The 10260-nt window shown below is 58.1% G+C and overlaps 1 protein-coding gene across 1 annotated transcript; it reads left to right on the forward strand.

Moving 5' to 3' along the window:
- Positions 1 to 5944: 5944 nt before the first annotated feature.
- On the forward strand, positions 5945 to 10203 carry LOC122382270 (platelet endothelial aggregation receptor 1-like). The gene is made up of 2 exons (XM_043367385.1): positions 5945 to 6200; positions 8375 to 10203. Exon 2 carries the CDS (start codon positions 8389 to 8391, stop codon positions 9784 to 9786), a length of 1398 nt encoding a protein of 465 aa, XP_043223320.1. The 5' UTR covers positions 5945 to 6200; positions 8375 to 8388; the 3' UTR covers positions 9787 to 10203.
- Positions 10204 to 10260: the final 57 nt, after the last annotated feature.

Genomic DNA, 10260 nt, shown 5'->3' on the forward strand with positions numbered 1-10260 from the left:
GTTAGTGCTCTATGCAACATTGCGGCCTCCATAGCTGCAATGTTGGTGTTTGCAGCCTCCATAGCTTGTGCTGGTGCTTTGTATGACTGCAGTCTCTATGGCGTGTGTTAGTGCTCTATGCAACGTTGCAGTCTCTATAGCTTGTCTTAGTGTTCTATAGAATACTGCAGTCTTCATAGCCAGTGTTAGTGTCCTATGCAACGCTGCAGTCTCTGTCCCCGTAGTTTGCGCTACCGATCTATACCTACTTCACTGCAGTCTCCATAGCTTGTGTGAACGTTATATACCACGCTGCAGTCTCCATAGCTTGTGTTAGTGTTATATGCAACGCTGCAGTCTCCATAGCTTGTGTTAGTGTTATATACAACACTGCAGTCTCCATAGCTTGTGTTAGTGTTATATGCAACGCTGCAGTCTCCATAGCTTGTGTTAGTGTTATATACCACGCTGCAGTCTCCAACTCTCCATAGCTTGTGTTAGTGTTATATACAACACTGCAGTCTCCACAGTTGTGTTAGTGTTATATGCAACGTTGCAGTCTCCTACATGCTATATTAGCGTCCTGTAACTACAACGTTGACGTTTTCACGAATTGTGTTAGCGTCTTCTCACACCCCAATAAAAAGCACTGTTGATTCGTATTAACCTGGACAATATAAACTTATAAAGGGACGTTCATTGTTCGGTCGGTCACACCACCCGGCAGGGACCCGAAGGGCTCTCTCAATGAGTGGGATAAACGTAGCGGAAGTCGGTGACTCTCGATAGCCGCCGCGCTGTGGGCGCTGCCCAGCGCTGCCTGCACCGGGCCGGGCCGCAGTGCCGATCACGTGACCGACGGCCGGATCACGTGACCGACGGCTGCTGTTTGTTGATAGTCTCGGCACGGCCCCTTGTGTCCGGTGACCGGCCTTTCACTGCAGCCAGCCTTTCTCGCCGGGGGGCATGGCACGGTGGAGATGATTGGGACGGGAAGCTGCTACTGTGCCGGTGGGACGGCAGACTACCATCATCCCGGTGGGACGGCGGGCTACCGTTTCTCCGGTGGGATGCAGGTAGCATACTCCCGCTCCAGTGGGATGGCAGGCTGCTTCCGCTTCAGTGGGACGGCAGGCTACCATCAATCCGGCGGGATGACCCAGCGGTCTGTGTTGGGATGGCCCACCTGGCTCCGGTGGGACGGCCCAGGTGGCTGTGATGGGCCATTTTTCAGCCACCCTGCTCTGAGATGGGAACGGTCTCGCCACTAGTTGTCAGTTTGATATGTGACATGTGCCGGAACACGGAAGTGAACGGACAAGATTCTTCCTGCACCCCCAGTGCGTGTTTTAGTCTCATTGAAATTTGAAAATGCATTGTGGCGGTGCCAATGCATTGTGGCGCGAGTGTTGAACCCGTTCTGACGCCGCCGCCGGGTGGGGCGGCTGGAAGAGAGGAGAGGAGAAGACAAGAGAGAAGAAGAGAGGAGAGGAGAGCCGCTGGCACGGAGGTGACGGTGAAACCGCGCCGCTGCAGCGTCACTTTTTGTGCCGCATCAGCAGCGCCACAACAGCGTGAGACCCACTTCCCGCGGCGGCGCGCGGCGCGCGGCGCTCGGCGCAGCCAATGGCGCCGCTGCCCCCGACCAGTCACGACGCCCAGTTTCTCCGGCGGTCACGGCACAGCGCAGCGCAGCGCAGCGCCGAGCGAGCGGCCCGACCCGACCCAGCCGACCGCTGGCTGACACTACTGACTGAGGTTTGACTGACCTGATAGACTGACTGACAGGGTCCTGACTCCTGACCGACCTGATCTGACCTGCTCAGACTTTATTCAACCTGACCCGATCTGACCCGACCTGATCTCACCTGACCTGATCTGACCTGACTCAACCGACCTCCGACTGACCTAACAGGCTGTTTTACAGAGGCCTCGCCTTATCGACTTGACCTGGCCGACCTCCGACTGCTCCTACAAACCTTTTGACGGCGGTCCAACCTAGCCGACCTCCAACTGACCTAATGGACAGTGGTCTGAACTGTCCTGATCCAACCTGACTGATGTGGCCCCTATCGATTTTATATAACCTTTGGCGACTGACGTTACCTGCCAGGATGATCTGACCTGACGACCTGATCCGACCTGATCATTCTCTGACTGACGCCATTGCGACTTCCGTCTGACCCTTCACGTGAGTTGTGAGTCGTGGGACTATTTGATTGTATTATAGTATTTGCCGTGCTTGGCGAGAGAGCCAGTACCTATTGTTTCAGCTCTGGTTGATGCTACTTTAATGGCTCATGCCCTGTCCAGGGTGCGGGCAGTCGGACGCTGATCGAGGGTTGATCTGGAGGATGACATGCAGCGTCACCTATACGTCGGCACTCCGTCCGGACCAATCGTATACCGAGCCGGGCTGGCTGGCGAGAAGTTCCGCTCTCCGATAGTCACCGCCCTCTGGTGGCTCCATGGTGAGCTCCGATCACAGCCCTCTGGTGGCTTCATGGTGAGCTCCGAGCACCGCCCTCTGGTGGCTGTCGTGAGCCCTGACAGTCACCGCTCCCTGGTGGCCCTGAGGAGCCCGCCAGAGGGCAGTGACTGTAACAAGAAAGCACATCGGGAGAGCTAGAGTTGACAAACACATTCGTGTTAAAATTGGGCTGCACTCTGCTGTTACAGCAACGTTCTTTTCTGGATAGCCCGAAGTTATCTAAACTGTGAATCGTAAATCGTAACTCACAACTGACCTGATAGGCCCATGCTCCGTAGGGACGAGTTCCCTTCCCTTGTCGAGCTATGAAGCCTGAAGGACAGCACGTGCCGCACGGGATCGGACCGATTTGCTGCGGGAAGTGTATCCCCGTCGCTCAGTAGTTGGCAACAACAATCGAACGGCGTGAAACAAAGGCACGCCCTCCGATACCAATGCCCATGTAGATATATAAAGAGGAAGATAATTTGGTAAGTCACACCAAAATGCTTCAAAGGTAACTTAAAAATCAATCGCTATAACTCAGATCTTGACGTTATCCTTCCAGGTGGTGGGGGGGGGCATTTTTTTGCCCCCCCTTTAGTTTTTTCAATATATCTCGAGAACCGCTGCGCCGATCGTCACCAAACTTTCAGTACCCTCCCGGGAGCAGCTAGCGCACATGATGACCAAAATTTTTTCCAAAGGCTATGATAGGTTGGCCGCTAATGACGTCAGAGTGACGTCATTTTTGCCATTTTCGACCCAAAAAAAAAAGGTTTCGCGGGAAGAGCTGTCAGGCCTACAGCTTTAGAGATACAGAAAAATGTTTCAGACATAAAAGGTGTGAAATCAAAAGGGCTACAAAACTGCTATTTCGGTTTTTCGAATTTTTTGGATTTTGACCCCCAAAAATCAAAAAATAGATTTTATGAATATAATAACCAAAAAATCCAAAAAGTTTTTTGAATTTCGAGAAAACCGGAATATATGTGATAGTCCCTACCGCCTTCTATCTACATACCAAATTTGAGATCGATACCTCTTTTTTGGCCAAGTTATAGCGAAAAAACTGTTCAAAATTGATGACGTCAAATTTTCAAGCTCAATTTTTAGCAATTCTAGACCTCGTAGAGCAAAACAAAGACCACCATGAGACTCCCCGTGACGAGCTGCATCGAATCGATACCCATTTTATGCAAAAATATCCATTTTGAAATTTGATCTTTTTTGACCTGACCTTGACCTGACCTCCACCAGAAAGTGACCTAAACCGTACCTGATGGTCTTATAACTAGCACCATTGTGTTGGAAATGAAAAACTGGCCATAAAACATGCATCGCGTAACCTTAGTAAAGTTGGGCTCATGTGGTGACCCATGGTGACCTTTGGTGACCTGACCTGTGACCTGACCTGGTATGAACAGTGACCTCTAATAGCAACATGTGTACTAGACAACTGACGCCTTATCGCTGATTTTCGACAAAATGCGTTTTACTCGGTGTTATAGCGCTTTCCCTAGAAGCCCCGTGAACCGTGAAACATTTTATCTTTGACCTGACCTGTGACGTCATCGGTGACCCCGAGGTCAATGAAATTTGGTTTCCTTCGACAAATTTGACAGGGCTATCGAACGCCGTTTGAATTTTCCGGATCCGTCCAGTAGTTTCGGAGATACGGGGGGGGGGGGAAATGCCCCCCCCCCCACCGCGCGGAAGGTGGCTGGTAGGCCCACCGCCTGCCGGGTTATGTATCAGTATACCTATGAAATTCCCAAGCACCGTCCAGATACCCTATTTATTTACCGCTGCGGAAACGGGTTCGAGGAAAGTAGCTGTCTCTGACGTCACTCCACGTCCACACCGACCTTAGGCCGCGTCACGGTCGGCTTTTCATGGTTCATTGAGCAGAATGTTGATCATTTGAGACTGATGTTCCATGCACGGACCATCGCCGGCTGGTGGGGCAGTAACCTGACCTGCTATCACCGGGTAGTGCGGTGAGCTGGCCTGTCCTCGGATAGGGTAGTGACCTGACATGTAAACTGTCACATTACTGATGTGATCTGTCACCAGTTCGAACGGTGACCTGACCTTTCACGGGATATGGCAGTAAACTAATCTGACTCAGACTGGCCTGACTGACCTTTTGCAGGGCTAAACAGTGAAGTGACCTGTCACCGGTAAGAAAGGTGACCTGAACTGTCATCGGGTATAGGCAATGGTTCGACCTGTTTGGACGGCGTTTTGACCTTGACCTGTCACCAACAGGCCGGGACCGTTCATCATGACGGTCCCCGTTCTAGACCACCGGACGGTCCCCGCCCTGGGCCTCTGCCGTCGCCGGGTTACACCACGGTCCCCGCTCTGAACGGCCGCAGTCGCCGGGTTACAGGACGGTCCCCGCTCTGAACCTGCGCCGTCGCCGGGTTATAGGACGGTCCCCGCTCTGGACGGCCGCCGTCGCCGGGCAGTACTGGCCGTGGAGAGCGACTTTCTATAGGCGCGCCGGCAGCTGGGATCGGGCCGGCCGTCAGCTGTGCTCTGCTCCGGCGGCGGTCAGTCGGTCAGCGGCTCTCTGCGGCGGGACGGGGCGGAGTGTGCAGTGGCAGGACTGACGACGACGGACAGCAGTGGCAGGACTGACGGGCGCAGAGTGTGCGGTGGCAGGACGGACTGGGACGGACAGCAGTGGCAGGACTCCGGGGACAGAGTGCAGTCCGAGGACTGCCGGGCCGGCGGACTGCACTCTTGTCTGGACTGGACCGGATACGGAGTGCTCTCTGAGGACGGCCTGCTCTCTCAGGACTGCCGGGCAGAAGACGCGGCTGGGTGGCGGCTCCATGGGAGAAGACACCACAGCGCCTTCCTGACAACCTCCCGGCTTCGGACCACCCAGCAAACGGAGAGGTAGGTAAGTCAAGCATCTGCTTATTCAGATTAGGCTAGGTCTGAAAAAATGACCGTATTCCTGTCAATGTAATTTGCTTTCCTGCGTGGTTTAGAACCGAGTCTAGCCCCAGTTTCAGGGATTTGGAATTCGTTCCAAATCCCTGTTCCAAGTTCCAAAAAAAAAAGTTCCAAATCCCAAATCCCAAACGAATTCCGGAGGAATTCGTTCAATGGGGAGCTAATTTGAAACGCACTGGCGCCGCCGCCTCTAACCGGATACGAGACTAGCCCGGCGGCACGCTCCTGCAGCCGGCTGGCCGTGCCCTATTAACCATGACCGGTGCACTCTGGGTCACCCGGCTCCGGAGGTAGAGAAACTCCCGTGAGCTGATCTGCCGTGTCAGCCTCGGAGCAGGCTCGGGCCAGTGCAGAAGCCAGGGGGCACTGCAGGGGCCGCGGTGACTGGGGTTCAGGCCAGAGAAGTCGCCGGGGGTGTGAGGCCGGCGTCGCAGTCCACTGGGACTGGGACTGGGATTCCGCCGGTACCGTCCGTCCGACCCGGAGGTTCGCCCTCACCGGTCCGCCGGTGCCCTGTTACAGGAACTCTCGGCCGGGGCGAGGCGGGGCGGACGGCGGCCCTCAGGGTCACCGCGGCCAGTCGGCCGGCAGACGGGCCATGTTCCAGTCCAGTCGGCGGTGGTGACGGCGGCCGGAGGAGCGGGGCAGCGGCTGGTGACTGCGATAACTGAGCCTGTCACCAGCAGGGCAGTTACCGGCACCAGCAGAACGGCCATCTGCACCAGAATTACGGGCAGCACCGCCGATCGTCGCCGCACGCCGCTGAATACCATCGGTGTAGGTAAGTCGGAAGCCAGTGTCGTCCCGTATCCATCAGATAAGCCAGGCATGGATGGTTCTTTAGCGTCGAGACAGTACCAAGTTCAGCTGCATTCTGCCTCCGTTGTATTGATATTGGGAAGGAGATTTGCGATTAATTCGGCTCGCAATTTTCTGTAATACGCTCATTCTGCACTGATGCCGGCCGCGATCTGTGAGTATTCACGGACCTCGCATGTCCGACCGTCCGACCTGTGTGTCGTGGTGTCGACGGTGTGCCTCTCTCGCCACCACAGTCGCCGGCGACCGGCGTTATTGTAATAGCCCGGGCGGCTGGCGGCGGTCTACCACTGACCGCACCACATAAAGTAGCCGCCTTTGTCCGGCGGTAGGTATGTGGTGGCCAGTCGGTCTGCCCCCCTCTGCCCGCCGCCAGACCGGTGAATGTTAGCCGGCCGGGACTCCCACGCTGTCCGGCCAGGGACGGAAGGCCCGGCTGAGCCGCGGTATCCTCCGAGCGGGCCCGCCGGCAAGGTCGGCCCGTCCACTGCCGGCCGGGAGCAATTACCGTGGATAAACGGACGACCGTCCGACCTCCGAGCATCCGACCGAACCGGGCTGCCTGACAGGTCTGTGTCATAGGACTGAGCTAGGGACGGCCGTCATAATACCTACAGACAGATACAGATTAGAGATCGGGCTCTCTTCACAGAATTCAGACTTACTTATGCATCAATTCCTGCATCAATTCACAACATACACGAACGTTTACGGTTTATTACGGCGTGTCGAACCGGCAGCAACCATATGCCGGTGAACAGACCCCAACCGTTACCGTGAAATTTTGCGTAAACGGTGACATTGAGGTCGTCGATTTCGCTTCAACAGATGATTAGAGCGAGAAGGAAAGCCCGTTTCGCCCGACCTGTTTTCGGTCGGACGTGTCTCAAATGTCGGACCATTACACCTTCAGACGGATAGGCAATGACACGTCTCAAATGTAGCATTGCGCTTCACCGAACGGTTTCACTTTCCGAGCGAAAGACTACTCTTCTCGGAAAACGAATCTGAATTCTCAACGTTTCATCGGGTCGCGACCCCTAGAGGGCGGTGGTCCTCCCGGCGCGAATGGACCAACGGCAGATGATACCCGTTGGTCGCATTGACGGTACAGTGGATCGGTTGAACAGACAGGCGGTGTCAGTCTCAGCTGGACGAATAAATAGACGGTGCTAGTTTAGCTCGATGACCATGGATCATGGTTACTCGAGTCGTGATCCCCTGAGATTTATCAGATGTGCTGTTCCGCACTTATCTATGGGACAGAGCGGGAAGATCGTGAGTCGTGACTGGATGATAACTGACCGGGTGAGATGTGGCCCAGGGTCAGGGTTCGTCATCCAGCTGGTGACTGGCCGGTCGGCGCTCGGTCCGTCACAGGTGACTGATGTCCGCAGTCCAGTAGAGACAGTCACCGGAGGAGGACAGCTCGGTCGGGTACAGTCGCGTGAGGGTAGTCCGGCCGAGGAGGCCAGCCTATCTATCGTGGGATAGCCGGCTGAGGACCGTCCCGGTCGGCTGCGGTCCTATCCGGTCCACAGTCCGATCGGCACAGCCGGTTAGGAAGGGCTTCCCTGGATAGCCGGCTGAGGACCGATGTCCAGCCATTAGCGTTCTCGACTCCAATGCTCTCCCCTCGCTTGTCCGGTTTCAGGTTTGTTTTCCTTGACTGAAAGACGCCAACGCCGTTCAGCCCTTGCGACTGATCTAACGGACACAGTCTGCTCTGAGCTCAGGGAGAGAGGGAGATGTCCTCGAGACCGGCCACCGGTCACGACGCTAACGGCTCGGGGTGGCCGTCAAAAGCGCCGCCCGCCCAGCTGTCTCCAGCCAACCGGCGAAATCGTGGGACTGATCCGTTCGGGCGTTACCTAATGACTTTCAATGTCACACAGTTGCATGAGAGTGAGATGTATGGTGCGTGTTTGTGGTGTGTGGGAGGAGGGAGAGCTGACAACAGGCGGTTTTGAGTGCTCCCAGAGACGCACAGGCAGCCGACCATGTTAAAAGGTGATACCGCTGTCTGTGTGTCTAGTGTGTGTGTGTGGGGGGGGGGAGGATAACGAGGGAAGGTAATGGCGCACAAACAGCCGACAGCAATGCCTTTCGGTGACGCCGTCGTGTGCCGTGTTTCAGACGGAGCTGCCGCTATGACCGGGTGGCGGACGCTGTCGCCGCTGCTCCTGCCGCTGCTGCTGTCACTCTCCGTCTCCGTCCGAGCCGGCTCGGTGATCGCTCCTCCCTGGGTGGACGCCGCCCTGAACCCCTGCTCCTCAGAGAGCTGGCAGCTGGTCCAGTGGCCGGCCGACGGCCGCTGCTACCCCATCTTCCAGCGGGGGCCGTGTCCGCCCAGCCAGGAGCTGATCTGGGACTCGGCCGGCCGCCGGGCCGTCTGTGCCTGCCCCACTGGACACCTGGAGCACGCGGCCACGGCGCGCTGCTACCGGCGCCACTCGCGCGGCCCCTGTCCGCGGCGGCACTTCTTCACGGACGGCGCCGGCCGCGCCACGTGCCGGCCGTTCGGCGAGTGCGCGCCCGGCCACATCTTCTGGCCGGCGGACGGGCAGTGTCACGAGCGGCTGACACGCGGCCCTTGCGCGCGCGGCGAGCTGCTGGCGCTCAATCCGCTGACGCTGGAGCCAGAGTGCGGCTGCAGCCGGAGCGGGCAGATGGCGCGCAGCTACTGGCCGCACACGGACTCGTGCTACCAGGAGTACACCCGCGGCCCCTGTCCGCACGGCCTGCTGTTTGTCTTCAACGCCAGCCGGCAGGCGGTCGAGTGCAGCTGCCGGCCGCAGATGCGCGAGCACTACCACTCAGACACCGGACAGTGCTTCCCGCAGCAGGCGCGCGGCCCGTGTCCGCACGGGAACCTGTTCGTGTTCAACAACGCCACGGGCCGGACCGAGTGCCGCTGCGAGCCGGGCGGTCTGCGGCTGCCGGCCACGGGAGCCTGCTACCGCGGCTACACTCAGGGCGCGTGCGCCGGCGGCCAGTTTGTCGTGCCGGCGGCCGACGAGCCGCGGCACGGCGTCTGCGCCGACAACCCGTGCCGGCGCGGCGAGCTGTTCTTCCCGACGGATGGCCGGTGTCACCGGGTGGGCGAGCGCGGCCCGTGCCCGGTTGGCCAGCTGGTCCACTACGAGCCGTACCGGGGCGTCAGCCACCGCGGCGCCTGCGGCTGCTCGGCGCGGCTGCGGCTCAACTATTGGCCCGAGGACGGCCGGTGCTACCAGCAGCTGACGCGCGGCCCCTGCCCGCCGCAGCACGCCTTCGTCTTCAACGCCGCCAGCGGACGGACCGAGTGTCGGTGTGAACGGCGCCGAGGGCGTGCCGTGGGGGCGGGGGTGTGCGGCGCGCCGCCGGCCCTGCAGGACACGGCCGCGCCGCCGCCGACCGAGCGACCCTGTCCCGGCGGCCGGGAGCCGGCGGCGACGGCCGACGGAGGCCGGGAGTGCCGCTGTCCGCCGGGCACAGTGGCCGACCGGAGCCGGGGCCGCTGCCGGCCCGCGCCGCGGCCCCTGCAGATGGTCAGGATCACTCGGTGACACGGACCCGCCTTGGTGACTCCCCGGCCCGGGCGGCACGGTATATTCTGCCTAACCTGCAATGCTCAACAGGTCCGCCGCAATCCAGGGAAGCTTTGTTTATGCCGCCAGGGCAGAAAGGGCGAAAACCGTTTGAGACCACCAGCTCTCGGGAGTTGGAACTGATCTCCACACATTCCTGCGGCGTCGCATTTCTCAGCGTGCCAATGTGTGATTGGTTTATGGCCAGAACGTATCGACAGAGAAGAGTTGCCGGCATTATGTAGGCTTTATAGAGCACGCATTGTGTGCCTGCGTTTCGCCCTCCCATGGTATCACTGTGGAGTCTTGTGGATGAAGGAAGGGCCGCTTCCGTGAGGCAGCGTCTCTACGTAATTCATCAGTGATGAACTATGCAAATACAGACCGGGTACAGATTGTGGTGGACTGTACACAAACCTCCGCCGGCGTCACAATCAACTGAAGACAAGCCAG

This window comes from Amphibalanus amphitrite, unplaced genomic scaffold (genome assembly GCF_019059575.1).
Source record: "Amphibalanus amphitrite isolate SeventyFive unplaced genomic scaffold, NRLGWU_Aamphi_draft 000136F_arrow, whole genome shotgun sequence".
NCBI lineage: Eukaryota > Metazoa > Arthropoda > Thecostraca > Balanomorpha > Balanidae > Amphibalanus > Amphibalanus amphitrite.

Bases quoted from the DNA above. Each gene is read 5' to 3' on its own strand.
- LOC122382270 (XM_043367385.1), top strand. From the start codon at position 8,389: ATGACCGGGTGGCGGACGCTGTCGCCGCTGCTCCTGCCGCTGCTGCTG.